This window comes from Petromyzon marinus, chromosome 42 (genome assembly GCF_048934315.1).
Source record: "Petromyzon marinus isolate PM22_M1 ecotype Great Lakes invasive population chromosome 42, UKy_Petmar_22M1.pri1.0, whole genome shotgun sequence".
NCBI classification, from domain to species: domain Eukaryota; kingdom Metazoa; phylum Chordata; class Hyperoartia; order Petromyzontiformes; family Petromyzontidae; genus Petromyzon; species Petromyzon marinus.
The window spans coordinates 9512717-9530994 of NC_133708.1; the positions used below are offsets into that span (position 1 = coordinate 9512717).

Here is an 18278-nt window from a genome sequence, read left to right on the forward strand (position 1 = left end):
GAAACGATGGTGCAGATTTGTCATAACCTGCTGCGCTGTGTCCAACGCAACAAGCGTCAATGGGTTCACCACAGTTCGTCGATTGGCTTTCAGTGTGGGTGCTCCCACCTCGTCTAAGGCGTTTGGCCAGCGTGGAGGCGCAAGACAAATGTCGTTTAGAGTGGTTATGTTGAGTGCCCTCCAGTGGAGGCTCTCCCATCACCAGTGACATGAGCCGGTAATTACTGGGCTGCACCTTTACCTGATTATTATTATTATTTTTAGGCATGAGTGTCGGTTTTAATCGTTTTACAATATCAGATTTGTGGATTTGGGCCCAATTTCAGAATTTACTTAATATTTTGAAATGTTCAGGTGTGAATTTGTTACACGTTGATGACTGCCACAGTTTAAGCTCTAAATGTAAAGGATTTAATGCTATTAAAATATCAATATTGGTACTGAAAGTTGCTTCAAAGTTTCGTAAGAAACAATAAATGTAACGTTAAAGAAAAAAACATTTGTGTATTTCCGTCATGGAGTGAACTCTGCTGGACCCCCTCTAACCTAAAAAAAGTGTTAGTATTGATTATATTCACTCAACTTCATTTTATTATGGCACAGGTGTCTGCACTAAGAGGCTTGATGGCCTTCAATAATAATAATAAGTGACTCTGCTGCCATTCATATAGAGTACAGGTGTGTTCCTGAAAGAAAGAAAAAAGCAATTGTGAGTATAAGGTCTCATTGTAGTCTCTGCAGCTGGCCAAAAATTCTCTGGAAACTGAATTTTTATTTCAGCTATGCAGATTTAGACCTGTGTACCCCAGTGGTCAAGTATTTCAAGGATTGTTTTCATCTTCTCTGCAACGGGGAATTTATTTATTGGCCTCGGCTCAACAAAGTGGAACTGTTGGAATATTTATTAAAAGTGCACCGCAGTGTGGAACATTCGCCGTGTGTGCGAGAAGGGGAGCCCACTGATGTTACGCTGGCAAAGGCCTTCAAAACGCATGACAATTGGCGGAGCTAAATGCTAGGGAAGCAGTGAGAGGAACAGCTCTCACTGCATGCCAGTACGTCACTCGTGAAGTGACGCATCTCAATGGAAGCCAGAGCAATATTTTACGGGTTTTTCGTGCGCTGTGGCTCACCTATCTGTCCGTCTCTCTGCTTGTCCATCGCAGCTCTCACGAAAGGCACAAAAGTCACGATGATTTCCTGCTCAAATGAGCATTGATGTGGTGCTTATCTCAATCACAGCTCTCTTGAGACGGTGGTGGAAATTCTGCAGTTCTCTGACGGAGGCAAGTATAGCTGTAGGACAACGACTGTTGGGTTCTCCATGAAGGAGTTGCTCACATTTTGATTTAAAGCTTTCGTGACTGCAGGGATTCGTACTCTTGGTTCTTGCGGTAAAGTCACGTAGAAGGGAAACAATAAAATAATAAAAATATAAAAGAATAAAATTACTACGACGTTTCGACTGCAACACAAGCAATCATCATCAGGTGTGAAAACCACAACAAGAAAATTTTCCACAACAAGAAATTTTTTTTGTTGTGGTTTTCACACAACAAGAAAACTTCACACAACAAGAACATTTTCTTGTTGTGGTTTTCACACCTGATGATGATTGCTTGTGTTGCAGTCGAAACGTCGTGAGAATGATATTGTGTTATATTTTTATTATTTTATTGTTTCCCTTCTACGTGACTTTACCGAAAGAACCAAGAATATGAGTTGCTCACAATGATGAATATTAATAACGATTCGAGGATGATGATTGATTGAGTGGTACATTAATTATAATGATCAGGTTTGATTATATGGTAACCGCATTAAACAATCAGTGTTGCAGAGATAACATTGATTGATTGTTTGCGTAGCCAGGCTTTTTACAGGTGCATTGTAATACTCTAAGCAATGCTGTTTGTTTAAAATCATAAAGTTCAAGGAATCGTTTTTGTTTTACAGTCATTAAGGTAAAGGTGCAGCCCTGCAATTACGTGTTCATGCAACTACTAGGGGAGGTGCCGCCACTCCAGTGGCCTACTCATTCCCAGCTGACCAGATGCATTATAAGCATAGCTACATACAGGTTTTGTCATCGCCTTGTCGCTATCCATCTCCATGGACAGCGCGTCTGAGAAAGACTTGAATTAGCTTTGAATACATATATGTTTTTTTACCGACAAAATCCTCACTTTCACATTTATGCTGTTTGGCCAATTCCAGGTTCAATATTTTCTCTCTCATATATTTGCCGAGACCACAGTGCCCAGGCTAAACCCACGCCACGCGAGTGGAGAACACTCAAACACGGCACAGATAGATCGGCGGCCTACTTCCTCCACTGCCTCGCATCTCCGATTAGCACGGTTGGCTCCGTCCCGTGCGGAAGAAGTTCAACGCACGTAGATGCAACACACAGCGCCGAGCCGGCTGTAAACATCGCACATTCTGACATTCAACAATAATAACAATTTTAAGGGATTATTTCGAAATTCTTACACGTGAAGGGAGACGCGTTCTGAAGGATAGCACTGCTAAGCATTGCCACGTAGCCATAAAAAAAGAGATCCGTGGGTCACATGCGAGTGTCCATGCCTGATCACAATAGCCGTACGCGCGGGCGGTATTGCTCTCTCGCACGGCTTATTCCAGGGACAGTTGCTTGTTGATTTGGGCGCATACCGCGAATAATCGCCTTAAAAAAACGACTATAAAGATACGGCGGTGTCAGAGCTGGCCGGCTTTGCGTGTCTACTCAAATTGATTTTGACAGGCATATTGACTGGAGCAAGCACCATAATCTAAACATTCCACTACACCCCCCCCCTTTCCCAACCCCGCGAAATAATTTCTCACGAGAGCTGGCCAGTATTGAATTTCCACTCGCGTCACATCTTCAAGCAATTACAAACAATTTGCTTCATGAACTCTTTATGCATTTAGGGCTCACCGGGGCATTTTGTTGCATCGGTAAAGTATTGCAAAGTGGTATAGTGTGGGATTTTTTTTTCATTGTATTATTGCAAACAAAACCAACATCCTGTGGCCATGGGTTCTTTTGCGTAAATAAGTGGTGACGAAAGACAGGGCTTTACCGAGACATCGGTGGCATTTACGACACGTAGCTCTGGAATATTAAAGCAAAGCAAAAAAAGTGTCCCCCAACAGCCAAGTTTACGTGATAAATTGCACGAGGGAGGCAACTAAAAGGTAGGGAAACGTAAAAAGTTAACTTGATACTTTTGTTTAACCGTGAGGACAATATTTTTGTTACTTAATGGAACCCCAAGTGGAAGGGTAAGCTAGGGTTGGTAATCTTTCACAACAATTTAAATGTTTTCTTGCCCCGAGCCAATAGTGGAAATGTCACATTCCTACGGTGGGGCAAGCCTCTCCATTGGACAACCGATGTTAATTTCCCCAACAAAGCGGTACCTTGTTTTATCGACCCTGGAGGGGTGGTGGGCTGAGCCAGTCTCCCCACCTGCGGAGCTGTCCTCGCTCTGCCGATGGACCACCTAGCCGGTGTCTCGGGGCTAACGGCAACCTACGACTCTTTCATCTGAGTGGCGTGCAACGTACGCGCATGTTAACACTCCGTGAGTGTGTGTACAATTGAATATTGTCCCTCTACTCCCTTCCACACCTCCTCCTCCCCCTCCACCCAAGAAAAATAAAAAAAGACACGCTGTAATGCTTAGAATCGACACGGTCAGAAATTTTGAATTCATTAGCATATTTTAACACACGGCGCATTTTATTTTGCGGGGGCTTCCTTCAACTCATCAGGGCCATCCATGCCCCGAGGAGACGAAGGAATTGGAAAATTGCTTGTTACCCGATGTTTTATTCATGAAATTTAATGAAATAACAATCTGAAACACATCCTACTTATTGGGGCAGACTGGACCGCAGCTGTCTTGTTGTTGACGACGGATGAATGGAAGGATGCAGATTCTGTAATGTGTCCAAGTAATAAGCCTCATCCCTCGTGAAAGGGAAGCTTATCTTTCCTATTCATCTGAATGTGCGCGCGGCGGTGGATGGCGTTTGCTTTTATGATTTCAACCCACAATGGGCTTTCAATGTCACAAATGCAGATTAGCTGCAATTGCTTTGGCCTCGCTGATTTTTTCTTTCCCCCCCCCACTCCTCCCCCCTCCTTCCCTTTTTTTTAGTTTTCTTTGAAATTGTGCGCGTGAGCATTTGACAATGCAACGGACACGCCATGCCACTGATGCGTTTCTTTTTTTTCTCACTGCCTGTGATTTTGCCTTTCATTACAGGGGATTAGGGGTCAATTGACCTCCTGTGAACTTTGGCCAAGGTCTCCAGTCCCCGTGGTATATTTTAGCTCTTGTAAGGATTTATTTATTTATTTATTTCCTACCAATTTTGCAACGTAAGGCTCCGCACCACCAAAACGAGAGATCGCTGCCCGTTGTGTAATAGTTAGCACGCTGGAATTGCAATCCGTAGGTCGCCGGCTCGATTTGATCTCCCGGTGCGGCAGCTGAAACAATGCTGCTGATAGTTTCTTAGAATGCCACCTCTCTCTCCGCTTCTGGCCATTAAGTCGATCGGCGGTTTGCGTGCGGCGGGGTAAATCGCAGACACTCTCGCCTCTTACCAAGGCATCTGGCCAGCGTGAAACAGGAGACCCAAGACCCTTTTGAGCAGTGTTCTTCACTCATTTTTCGGAGTGGGGGGGGGGTGGGGGGCAGGGGGGTTGCTCTTTCGCCGATAAGACATCGTTATTGTGAGAGCTGCCACACATTTTGAAACCATTGGGGGTTTGACAGCAGCACGGTGATGATGATGTGGGGGGGGGGAGGTGTTGTCACTCTTTATGTAATGTCGGGGGGCCGTGCATCAGGGGCCGCATTAAAGGCCACCAGGGGCAGCCAGTGGCCTGCGGGCCTTGCGATGAAGAAGACTGCTCTAGGGGGACTCTAGAGCTCCGTCTTTCCGTGGCACGAGCAGGTAAATCGCAGGGCTGCACCTTTGCCTTTTACCACCCAGCTGAGAGATCTCCTGCACACTCAAATGGCTGCGCTATATATGCGTGCTGTTGATTCCTGCTGGTATCCAATCTAGGTTTTATTGGCCTTTGCTGTTAGAAACATTACACCTTGTGGGAGTTTGGTTTTGTAAAGTAAAGCCATTGAATACATAAATGGTCTGCTACATAAAAAACACACACACACACACGCAAATAAGTAAATAAATAAAGAACATTTTAAATACGCATTCTTAACGCTTCGGCCGTTTACATTTTTTCCCCCAATTGCACGTGGCTCCTCTCACCCCCAGCGCGCTCACGATGATTTCCATTTCGATTTAAATGACGCTTTAATCGCGCCACCCCCGAAATAAACACACTCACAACTTAGTTAACCGCAGTGACAAAATATAAATATATATACACACACGGGAGGGGTGGGCTTGGTAATGTAAATAATTGAATTGGCGCTTGTCCCAAGGGAACTTGGCATTGGTGGAGGGCATTGAGGACCTCGCCACATCGCCTCCTCCTCCCTCCTCCTCGTGATTTCAATGCGAGGAGACCCATTGATTCTGCGATCGACGCGGCATTCCTGGGCGAGACTCGTGCTAACAGCTGAGGTGGCGGTGGGGGTGGGGCGTCAGCGGACACAATGGGGGGGAGGGGGGGGGGCTCTGACACTCTTCCGCTGTCTCAGCCGCCGACGTAGCCCGCGGATCATGGGGGAGGGATTTGGGGGGGGGGGTGGCGAATTTCAGTCAGTTCACTGATCATAGCGTGAACCCTGCTGGCTTGTGCAAGGATCGACAAGATGTATTTCAGTGGAACAAAATGGAGAGAGCGAGAGCGAGAAGAGGGAGGGAGGGAGGCAAGAGAATGGAGGAGAGGCTGCCTCGCGCATTCATCTTTCAGAGATCCCGAGTGAAGAGCTGTTGGTGGCGCCACTAATTTTGTGTCGGGGTTTGTTGTTGTTATTGTTGTTGTCCCCATTTAACAAGGCTGGAGAGCACTTTAACCAAACGACACGCTGTAACTTCCGTGAAACTTAAAATAGACGTGAAAACAATAGGATTCCATTTTAATGTTCATTCTTTAACCCGATGGGACGGTCGGATGGGGGCATTCTTCAAGTAAAAAAAAACTCCACTGTCGTTACAATTGCCATCATACCGGTCGTCTAAGCCTTTATTGCCTGCAGTGTTTGCTTTGGCTTGCAGCGAGGTCTTAGGCAACAATATATGGGTTTTGATTGTAAACCAGACACAGATCTCGGGTAATTTAATTTTAGGTCATTCCTTCAACCTTGTATTACTACAATAACACTCTGCTCATGCTTACACATTTTGTAGCCACTGCTCACCAAGCCTGTTTGGTCTAAGAATAATCATTCCAGGAAATCCATTAACAAGAGTTTACAATGCATATAAGCTGTATATGTAAAAAAAAATAAGAAATACATTCAGGTGAATGCCAATCCTCGCTTTGCATTTATATAAATATCACGAGGTTGTGGATTATGCAGTCTGGAGACACGCGTGATGGCATTGCCTCATTTGTTCCGGTTCCGCTGTGAGTGAGTGCTCAAGTTGTGTGGCCTGTGGCCTGCGAGGTATCCTCAAAGCAGAGTACACTGCTGGTTAATCACGTGCTTCGGTGCGGAGTGGAAATCCTCTATTGTGGCCACCCAAGGGAGTGTGTAAAAAAAAAAAGGTGCTCTCGGTGGTGAGTTGGTCTTAATGTGCAAACCCTCAAAAGCCACCCACTGTAATTAAACACGTGGTAGTTGAGCGGCCGTGTTTGAGTCGGTGTAATAGCGAGGCCGCTCTTAATTTGAAGGAACACGAAGTGATAGCTGGCTGGGTGGAATCACGGGCCAGCAGTGCTTAGCTGCCACCGCTGAGATGCCGGGTTCAAGTCTGGGCGGTCACCGGCGATTAAACCGCCTTCTAAAGTGTGGCGACTTCATTACCTCGGCCAGATTAGCAATGGCCGCAGGCATAAAAATATATTCAATTTAGTTTTTTCGCATGCGATAATAATTGTACTTATTTTTCCAGAAGAGTCATACAGCGTTGTATAACTCGTTTACAGGAGGGTCCTCCTGCTCCTGCTGCATTGGGTTTGTATTTTAATATGTTTTCAGCCAATCAGAATTGAACATTTCTGTTCAATTGACATGCGATGTTAATTATGTTGAGGCAATTATAACATGCTCCACTCGTGTGGTGAAAGAGATTTATTGAAATTAATTCCAAAATTAGTTCCATGATGTCAAATTCCACGGCCGTTCTCGGACACAAAGTGATGCATTGGTAGCTGTGAGTTCCCAATCGAGATTTCATAAACTTCATAACACTGATAACACATCTTCTTTGGTTCTTTCGGTAAAGTCACGTAGAATGAGAATAAAATAATAAAATAACACAATAAAATTCTCACGACGTTTCGGCCACAATGCAAGCGGCCGTCTTCAGGTGAAAGGTACAGAACTGTCGGGACGACAGAGCTTCAATGAACGATGTTAAGATTCGTAGCGACTTTTAAGCTGGTTGGGAGAAGTGAGGCACCTTGACAAAGGGGTTTACATATTAATAGCTGAGGGATTAGCTTGTGACTGGTCACGGAAATGGCTATGTTAAAGTCAAAACCTACACATCCACAGAGGCAACTATTAATTTAGCATTGAAATAGCTAAGGGATTAGCTTGTGACTGGTCAGCATTGAAATAGCTAAGGTCAGCATTGAAATAGCTAAGGGATTAGCTTGTGACTGGTCAGTCACAAGCTAATCCCTTAGCAATTTCAATGCTAAATTACTAGTTGCCTCTGTGGATGTGTAGGTTTGACTTTAACATAGCCATTTCCGTGACCAGTCACCAGCTAATCCCTCAGCTATTGATATGTAAACCCCTTTGTCAAGGTGCCTCACTTCTCCCAACCAGCTTAAAAGTCGCTACGAATCTTAACATCGTTCATTGAAGCTCTGTCGTCCCGACAGGTCTGTACCTTTCACCTGAAGACGGCCGCTTGCGTTGTGGCCGAAACGTCGTGAGAATTTTATTGTGTTATTTTATTATTTTATTCTCATTCTACGTGACTTTACCGAAAGAACCAAAGAAGATGAATCCTTGCAGTCACGAAAGCTTCAAATCGAAACTGATAACACAATTTGTCAATATGCTAAGGATGTGTTCCAGATTTCTCAAAAGAGTTGGGAGTGTGGCCACCCTTCAGTGGAACACAGAGACAACAGTAGATTGGTTTGGTGTTTAATAATACTTAATTTTATACAGCATCATTCATTCTATGAGCATCCCATAACGCTGGACTCCCATCGGTGCATTTATTTCGCTATGGACTCATCAGTACAGCAGTCATCAGTGTTCGCTACTGCCACGTGTCTCCATGAACGCGCATATATATATGGAGTGTCTGTGTAACGACGCGAGAGCGAGCGAGGTGCACGAGCAGGCACAACGAATTGCGTGCACGGGCCGTGTCGTGTGATCATCGGCCGTTGTTGTAAACAGAAGGCGAGCCCGAGCCGCTTCTCCCCCGAGGGCTCTCTGCCACTTCAGAGACACGCATGCCTTTAAAAAAAAAATTATTCACACTTTTGAATTGGACAACTTATCAGTCTCATTGCAAGGTACGCCGGGGCGTCGCGTGTTGAAATCGCGTGGGTTGTGAGTTTCTCCGCTGTAGCAAGTGAGGTTGGTGGGAAGTGGGTTTTTTTGGGTGCTCGTTATGATGTTTACTTGTGATTTCTGTCTGCGGTTCGCTTTTTTTCCGTGCGCTTGCAGTGCGGTCGCTTTGAACCGTGCTCAGGGAAGTATTTTTATTTGATTTAGATGCTTTATAGAGACAAGTTTTTCAACAAGTTTCTGCATGGAGGCAAATAAAGAGGCGCTTTGTTTGGCCACGATTTTTCCTCCCACTCCCGTCCATTTATTATACAGAGCGTTTTACGATAAGATCTTGACTTTGTCATCGTGATAATTTCACACCCATCAATCGGAGGTCTCCCCTTTCCTCTGCTGCTCCCATTGTTCGAAATTTACTGCACCCAGCCATCCATGCTGCCCGTTCCCTGGCCCGCTGCAAGTGCAGGCTGCGTGAATTTCTCTTCTCCTCCATGACCTAGGTAGTCTCCCATCTCGAAACGAAATTCAGTGGCATCCTGCTTCAGTCATACAAACACCTCCAAACGTTACAAACGTCCTGCTTTTTGAGGAAGAAAAAAACGTGTTTGGAAATGTTACAGGTGCGCTCGCTATGCAAATACAATGATGCATTGTACTCTCACACCAAGGTTGAGCTTGCAAGAGCGATATTGCATCTGAATGTTTTACTTCTTCTTACCAGATTAAATTCCAACGACCGAATAGATCGATTGCCTTGGCGCGTGTTGCATTGGTGCACGCGCTGTCGGTGTGCGTTAGCGTGTGTTAATACTTGTCGGGCTATCAGCGCGTCCATTCGCGTGCGTGCGTGTACGCGCTGCGGTGCACGCGGTGTGCGAAGCGGTGGCGCCACGGACCCAAGCCACCTGAGTTCGCCGCCTAGCCGTGACTGACACCAGTGGTGAGTGATATCTGCTGAGCTGGTTCTAGTCCTCACCTAGCTAAACTCAGCCATACATGCGTACAATACCCAGTGTGACTTGAGCGATAGAGAGACAAAGGTGGCCGGGCATGGTGCTCCTCGTGGCCCTCGCACCCCACGTGTGCATCTCGCCGGCTTTAATGTGTTCGCTGAAAGCACTTGCCGCAACTGCCTATAAAAAAGGCTATAGGGGGTGTTTGTGTGTGTGTGTGTCTATGTGCGGGGAGCGGTCGTGTAGCGGTTAGCGCTACGCTGCGCTACGAACCCGGCAACCCGTGTTCGATTCCCGCTCACGGCCAACACCCAGTGACGATTATCTGAACCCGTCCTGGGCCTCCCCTAAGTTGACTCAGCCTCAAATGAGGACCTGGTTTGGTGTGTAAACATCGCTACAAGGGAGACGAAGGCGGTCGGGCGTGGTGCTGGCCACCCACCCTGTCGTGTGCTGTTCCGGCCTTCATGGGTGCTCGCTAACAGCACTTGCCCCTACAGTCTGTTAAGGCTATGCAGGGGATCTTTGTCTTTGTGTATGTGCACTCTTTTTGGCAGCGGTAGCGGTTAGCGCGCCGCGCTGCGAACCTGGCGACCCGAGTTCGATGCCCGCTCACAGTCAACGCCAGTGGCGATTATCTCAACCGGTTGTGGGCCTCTCCGAGGTCGACTCAGCCTCAAATGAGTACCTCGTGCGACGGGTATGCATCGCCGCTGGGGAGACAAAGGCAGTCGGGTGTGGTGCTGGCCACCCAATCCCTCGTTGCGTTGTGCCGGCCTTCATTAAAGCACTTGCCCCAACAGTCTGTCAAGGCTATGGGAGTGGGAGGGGGTGGGGTTGGTCTTTGTTTTTGTCTTAGCGCGTGCACGCGCGCGTGTGTCAGTGCATTTGCATGTCTCCCTGCTCAAGGCAGGGAGCCGCCTATTGAAAAGCACAATGATGTGCAGCGTGCTGCTCATCAAGATGACAGCACCGCGCACGAGCTAAACGAGTGGCAAAGATTTGAGCGTGTGTTTTTCATCCACACTTATAACAATAAAAAAAAATCTGTTCCCCCTCCCTCCTCCTCCTTCTCTTCATCTCTTCCCCCCCCCTCCTCCACCACCTTCACCTCATCTCCCTCGGGCAGGTGCTACAGGCTGCTGCAAGACATTATTTGCTCCAACAGCAAACGGGCGGAGGACTTAAATCACCCAAGTCGACTGAGAAACCGGCTTTGCAGGTCAGAAACATTCCCCTCCTGCGTGTGTGTGTGTGTGCAGTGTTGAGGGTGCAGTTACGTGGTGGCTAGCACGTTGTGCCACACACCGGGCGTCCCGAGTTCGATTCCCGGCCAAGGCTAATATCAGCGGTGATTATCTAAACCAGTCGTGGGATTCCCCTAGGTCCACTCAACCTTAATTCTTACCTGGTGTGGCATGTAACATCGGCGGTGCCGGCCACACAAAGCCCCTTTAGTGCACCTCACCGGCCTGCAATGGGCGCTCGTTAACAGCACTTGCATTCACTCTTCCATAAAACACCACACGTGCTTGTTCAAACATGGAAACACACTGACTTCACTGCATAAAGTATATATGTATGTGTGTGTGTGAACCCCATCGTGCGTGGTGCCAGCCTTCACGTTGCACTGTACACACAAAAGCACATGCTCCCAAACGCTCTCCAACGATTATTCAGGAATCTCCTGTCTTTTCTTGAATCGGTGATGGAACAGCATTCGGAGCACTGCGTTACGATTCCCCTTAGCTGGGTTCGACTGCCGGTGACTCCTGAGACGTCACTTAGGGCGATGAGGCCTGAAATGAGTGTCCCGTGCAGTAGTTTATAAAAGAGGCTGTAAGGGCATGGTGGTGTGTGTGTGTGTGTTGTGCCAGAATTAATAAGCGCTTGCAAATAGAACGTGCATCTATATAGCTTCATCGGGTTACAATGGCAAGGAGCTTTATCTTTTTGTTAAGTTTATTGCAGAAGCTTGACAACAGCTAGCATAGCAGGACCTGCTCCTCCTATTCCGTGGCCATTGGTGAAAGAATTGAATTGAAACAAACAAACAAAAAAAACTTGATGCGAGTTTATTTTGTTTTTACCGAGTGAGAATGCAAGACGCCAACAGGATTGTTGCATTTTGCACGAGTGACCCGGAGCGTTAGTCTGCCGGTGAGGTTGCGTTGAATGCTACGCATAATCTCCAACTTGAGTCATTCGTGGGTCATGTTCAAATTTGGCAAAGCTAGGATCGTGACACCAGCACGCAGTGGCCATGCCCTTGCGAATGCCATCAGGGGATGTGTAACGTCCACTGTGAGTGAAGAAGACGGCCTGTGGTAGTAGTGGTATTATAATCATTCACGCGGTTAACGCATGCCGCAGTAAATATCAGGGCGCCTAGCTGGATTCTAAAACTAAACTATATTTTATTTGACCAGGTAAGGCCCACTGAGCTATACAGTTATTTTTTTTAGAAGCGACCTGGCCACAAATGATAGCTCAACAAAGCGGCTAATCACGTGGGCAATGTATAGCAGCCAGATACTCGAAATGCATGTTTCTAAATGTGGAGGGATAAACCGGAGGACCCGGAGAGAAATGAATGCGAACACAGGGAGAACATCCAAACATGCAAACTCCAAATACATAGGCGTACGGGTCGGGATTGAACCCACGACCTCGTATATACCAGGCGAGGTAGTTTGTTTGTTGGTAATACGTGTCTTGTTTATGTCTGTATGTCTGCAATGCATCCAGCTGTGTCTCTGGTATCTGTCAATGTGACCAGTGCTGACGATTTTATCAGTGACTGTCTGGGACCACGACTTTCTGCGCAGGAATGTTTTTCATCCCCTCCCTAAGGTTAAAAGGTCAACAGTTATGGGCAAAGTGCTCTTGCCTTGAATTTGTACTCAAGTTTATGTCAGAAGTCCATGGCCAAATGTATCTAATGACTGTTGCAGCGAGAGGCAATATATTACATATAAGCCAAGTTAATGAGTGTGTTCTCTACGCATGTTTGTAAATGCCACTACAGGCTTGCATTAACTGCAGAGTTTTCATGAGAGTGGAAGGTCGAGTGTGTGGGTGCCTGGGCGCGTAGCAGTGTCTGTGTGGGTGTCTGTGCGTGTGGCAGTGTCTGTGTGGGTGTCTGTGCGCGTGGCAGTGTGTGTGTGTGGGTGTCTGTACACTTGCCCCAACAGTCTGTTAAGGCTATACTGGGGGATATTTGTCTTTGTGTGCTGTGGGGAGCGGCAGTGTAGCACGGTTGCGTTACAAATCCGGCGACCTGGGTTCGATTCTCTCTCATGGCACACACCAGTGATGATTATCTGAACCGGTCATGGGCCTCTCCTAGGTTGACTCAGATTGGAAGTCTTAATAGGTGCTCGCTAACTGCACAAGCCCCCAATATTTGGTACGTCTATATGGCGTCTATATGGGCGATGTCAGTTTTTGTAGCAGTGATACAATGGTTCATATGATTCCTCGTGACCGGCATTGGATGTGTGCCCCCCCCACCCCCCCCCCCCCCCGGACATCTGTGGAGAATGGTATCTGAACCTCGCTCGGTCAGCTCATCTTTTACCGAGTATCTGCCATTCCGCGTAAGCATCGGCACCGAATCACGCTACCTTCCGCCTCGCTGTGCCGTGCCGGCCTTGGCACGGTGCACGCTAAGAGCAGTTTGCCCCGACGGTCTGCGGGGCTAAATGGGGATCTTTTGTTTAGCGTGGGGAGGAAGGGGTGGCGTTAAAAAAAAAAAAATCTAAAAATTCTGCGGTATTAAAATGTTATTTAGTTGCGGGTTGTTTTCGTTCATTAAGGCATCGGGCCTTCTCTTGTTGCCTCGTTAAGGATGCCCGCTCTTCGGTTTCCCATCCCCTTTGGATTTCCCACCTGAGAATCTCAAGAATCCCAAGTCTCCCTTCTTTAAAAACAATGCGCTTTGTCCGCAGACAGCCAGCAGGCAGTCGCACCATTACGGTGAATTGCACGGTTTCTCAGCAGGGGCGGTTAGGTCTGTAATTAGCATTTTCTCACACTCTCTCCGCGCCACCCTAAACTACCCCCCCCCCCCAAACACACACACACACACACCGTCTCTTCTCACCCTACCCCAACACCCATGCCACCCCCGCCACTGAGACCAACACCACCAACACCACCTCAGCCACGACAATCGTCGTTGCCAGCGCCACCGCTGTCCTCTCCCCCCACAGTGATCGTAACCCCCCCCCCCCCCCCAAACCTATAACGTGCAAAGTGCACCTTGGCTAGCACTAATTATCATCGGGCAGAGCAACCAGTAAGGGCCGCCTCATTAGATCCGCACACTTTGAATCAGAGACCGCTTTAAGAGTGAAGAGAAGGGACGAATAGGAACGTCGGCGTCACAATTAATCGCTCGCTGATGAGATATATTTTTTGTTGTTGTTGTTGTTGTAAATAACAGCTGGCACCACGCAAGCCCTGCTCGGGAACAAGTTGCTGTCGGGTGCTAACGCGCGGGGGAATTTAGTCCGCGCGCCCGGAGCTGGTCGCCCGCGACGACGATGCGCGGAGCGGAACGCTCGCGCGAACGCGCGAGAGATTCGCTCGCGCGTTCGCGCGAGCGTTCCTTGACGGCGCGCGTACGGCGTGAGATAAATGGGCGGGATGAGTGATCGGCGGCGGTGGTGACGGATTCCGCGGCGTGCCATCGCCTCCGCGGCGGTAACCGCCGGCCACGAATTGTCGCCGGCGCACGGTAGAGGCGACGTTTCGGGGCAATGGCCCTTCTTTACGGCACCGAAAGGGCAACAGCGAGCAATGAGGCTTATCGCTCGGCATTGCCACTCTTCATAGCTGTTGCCTGTAAACGTCACCTATGAGATATTGTTTTCCTTTGAGGTTAAAAGGGTGAGTGTGCGGATGCTTCGAGTGGCTTTTTTTAATTTAATTTGTGCTCCCGCCCCACTGCCAGCACAGTATCACGAAAATATTCGCAACTTTGTTACGTGTATCGTCGCATGGGTGAACAGAACATCGTAACGTTCTCTCTGCCAAGAAGAACAATGGTTGTTAAGCAGAATGGTATCCTGCTGATGTATTTGTCGGCGATAACGTGAGTCGTTTTCTGATTATTATTATTGTTGTTGTCGTAACACAGTGCCGTTGATGAAGTTGAACCTGTGATAGGGTCAGTCATCAGCGACACAAATCTAAAGTAAATCGTTAAATAAAACCTTAACACACTCCTCAACAACACTGCCTTCATATAAATATATACATATATAATCGGCAATGTTGTTTGGCGAGTGGTCCCTCTTAAAACCACAGTCACGGAGTGGCCAGAGAGATTGAGGGGATAACGGTTGGAGACTGGACTTAACCCTCTGGGGACTCACGAAAAGTTAATTCTATGAATGCTTCCTTACTTACACTTTTTAAACAGGGCATATTGCTTAGTTTTGATGAGAGTGATTTTTGTCCGTGAACTGTTCTTGCACAACACCGCCAACGCAGCATCGCCAAACAATTCATTAAAATGTTCCGTTTTATTACAGGGCAGTGCAACACCACTCTGTCGTGCCGATGTGGGGAGTGCAGTTAGGCGGAAGGCATATACCTTGATATTCGCATAGCTACCCACGATCAATCGGGTTGATTATTATTTTTTTATCGCGTCAACGACACGTGAACCTCGTTGCGGACAAACTCCATGCCACCGCAGCTGCGAATCCCACGTCGCCGTTTAATCAGGCGAAGCAATGGATACATTCACGCGTGCGTCCCAATTTACGAGAAGCAAGCGCCCAAAACTGAACAACCCCGATTGGTGTGGGACGAGAGAGAGAGAGAGAGAGCGCGCAGAAAACTTGGACCCATTAGCGACTCCGCTGTGTGATTCGGGAGGGATGGCGGGACATTTTGCGTGCTTGTGGGGTTTTTGTTGTTGTTGTTGTTGTTGTTGTTTCGGTGTTGCATGGGAAAAAAAAGGATTCCACCTTTACACGCCATCAGTTTTGCGGATCTGTTTTTCTTTTCCGCTCAACGCGGGGGCTGAAGAGACTCCGCGCTGTGCCAGTCGCTCACGGCCGGGATGGCTCACCGAGGGGCAGTCACCTCCTGATCACTCGCCTATCGCTGCTACTGGCACCGCCGTTGTTGCGTTCCTGTTCCCGTGAACTTCACTCGTTGATTCCTCCACCCACGTTGGGGACTGGGTCCACCAGACACTGACCGTTTTCGCTTATCCACCACGCTGTGTCCAACCACCACCACCACACTGCGGGCTCACCACAACACACATTCGCGCAAAGACAAATACACGGAGATCCCCCGTGCAACCGTATACGCGGGACCTTTGTGGCATTATTATTATTATTATTTGTATTACTGTGCGTATCTTGCTGGCTTGCGGGTTACATGACGTTGCCACTTACTTCGCCCTGTCCGCCGCTATCGTCCATTCGCCGCGATGACTTCAAGGTTAGCGCTCTGCAATCCCCGCTCCGTCTCACGTCACCTTGCCCCCGCACTATTGTGCACTCTTTCGGTAGTCTCCCAACGTCTGTTGCTCTGCCACTCGCAGATGGCAGTGAGGTGGTGGTCGTTGCGCTGTTTTTTTCTCACCATTCAAAATGTTTCACCGGTCTCCAGTTAAGGTCACGGTCAACGCATATTTTTTAAGGAGTTTTTTTTTTTCTCGTGAGTAAATTATCGGGTTTTTGTTTCGCTCATTATTATACCACTTTTGGTTTCTAAGGTTACATCAAAATGACAGGCAAACAAACATGCCGATACATCAACTGTAGAATGATGATAGCACTCAGCCTTCTCCCAAACGTTGCCCATAACTGTACTGTGCCTTCTTCAAATGTCTGTCCCTTCAAATAAAATACATATTTATGAAAACAATATATTTTTTTAAACATCCCATCAGCCACATGACCTTCTGGAAGTGAATACATTCAGAAGCATTGGTTCAACAGGATCAAACTGTGGACCCGGCCTTGTGTTGATCACAGTTCATCGACGCGGCAGTCTCCGTCTAACCGTGATGCAATGGTTCCCCACGCTGTGCTCTGAACCTGGGCCACCAGCGTTCGAATCTCATCCGAGAGTGCCATCGGTGGAAAAAGTAGGAGCTGCACTTGCCCTGCCTGGCTCTCCCGTTGGTCAATTCAGTCTTTAGTTGAGTACCTGTCGCAATGTGAAAACATCAGCACAGGGGAGGAGGGGGGGGGAGTGGCAAGAGGCAACCAGGCGTGGTGCTGACCACACCACCCCTTCTTTTCCGGCCTTGATAGGCGCTCGCTAAAAGCCCTTGTCACAACAATCTGTATGGCTACACAGGGGGGATCTTTGTCTTTGCTTTACGTGGGTGTGTGTGGGAAGAGAATGGCCGGTTGTGACATCAGTATGACGTTTTGTCTGTGGTTTCTGCAAAAAGGCTTAAGTAATAAACACACACTTTACAAAGCACACAGTTGTGTGTGCTCCTGGCAAAGTCGAATGTTATGACATTCGTGACGAAAGTAAATTCACAAATGACCTATTAACTTGTTGCCTATACAAGCTAATTTGGCTCTGGTCTCGGGTTCGGTGATTAATCCACATCCCGATGAATTAACCACACTGTTGTTTAATTGGTCGGAAAATATCCACGGTTGAAAAATGGGTTTTGGTGTTTGGGAGTTGTTGCCTAAAATGTAACCGAATTCACCCAAGGGCTCTATATGTAGTCCTGGGTGGTGCAGGTAATCCCACCTCCACGTGGTGGGAAAGGATGTCCCTGGGAATATATTGTTATTATGATCATTCAACCCCCATTGTCAATATGCTGTAGGTAGTTGATGGGCGATACGTTATTCATGTTGTTATTATTGTTAAAAAGAAACGTGAACACATTTAGGAATGTTGAAACAAATGAATAAAAGCGCAATCTAAAAATGCATCGTCACGACCTGGGCTTGCTGTCTTCACTCCAACGCTGTCCTCTGGACAGTCCAGTCCCTTCACCTGATGAAGGCCACTTGTGTTGTGGCCGAAACGTCGTGATTTTTTGTTATTTTATTTTTAACTGCGTGACTTTACCGAATAGAACCAAAGAGTATGCATCGTCTAGATCAATTATGCGATGAGTAGCAGACAAACTAAAGGCCAAAGCACAAATTACAAGAACCTGACAATCCTGCACTATTTGGCATCAACATGATCTCCACAGTGTGCCTTCTTACTTTCGTGCAACTTTCGTGAGTTTGAATTGAGAGCCAATATTTTGTTTCTCACCTTCCCCGCATTCAATTTGCCCTGACCTGAAGTGCAAGGGAACTCTGGCGGGGTGAAACACTAAACTGCTGGTAGATGTGAACACAAAAAAAAACAGCCACCTGAGTACGAACACACCGTGTCCTTGTTACGGCCCCAAGCTGCATGGCTGCGATGGTAAATCTGCCACGCCTGCGAGTCCTGTCCAGCGGTGGACATTTGTCGCGACCGCTGTGGCTGACCAGATTATCTTGGAGAACCCTGAAAGGGTCGAATTACTCTCCCCCTTTGAGAATCGGACAAATGCGCAACGGGCGAAAGTGGCCATCGCAAAGCGTGCCACAGGACCCTCGGTACCCCGCCGTTCACGGCTGAGACAATTTCGCCACGAACTTCGCGGCCCTTTAAATCTGGTGGCGAGTAACGCATACACTTA

At 47.6% G+C, this 18278-nt stretch overlaps 1 protein-coding gene across 9 annotated transcripts in view; it reads left to right on the top strand.

The window, feature by feature from the left end:
- LOC116951097 (forkhead box protein P2-like) overlaps positions 1-18278 on the top strand; it is a 272184-nt gene that overhangs the window by 140030 nt on the left and 113876 nt on the right. For all 9 annotated transcript variants that reach the window (XM_032969493.2, XM_076073504.1, XM_032969492.2 and 6 more), the window contains exon 3: positions 10725-10817. In XM_032969493.2, the coding sequence (XP_032825384.2) occupies positions 10725-10817 (93 nt within the window). The remainder of the gene's footprint in view (positions 1-10724; positions 10818-18278) is intronic.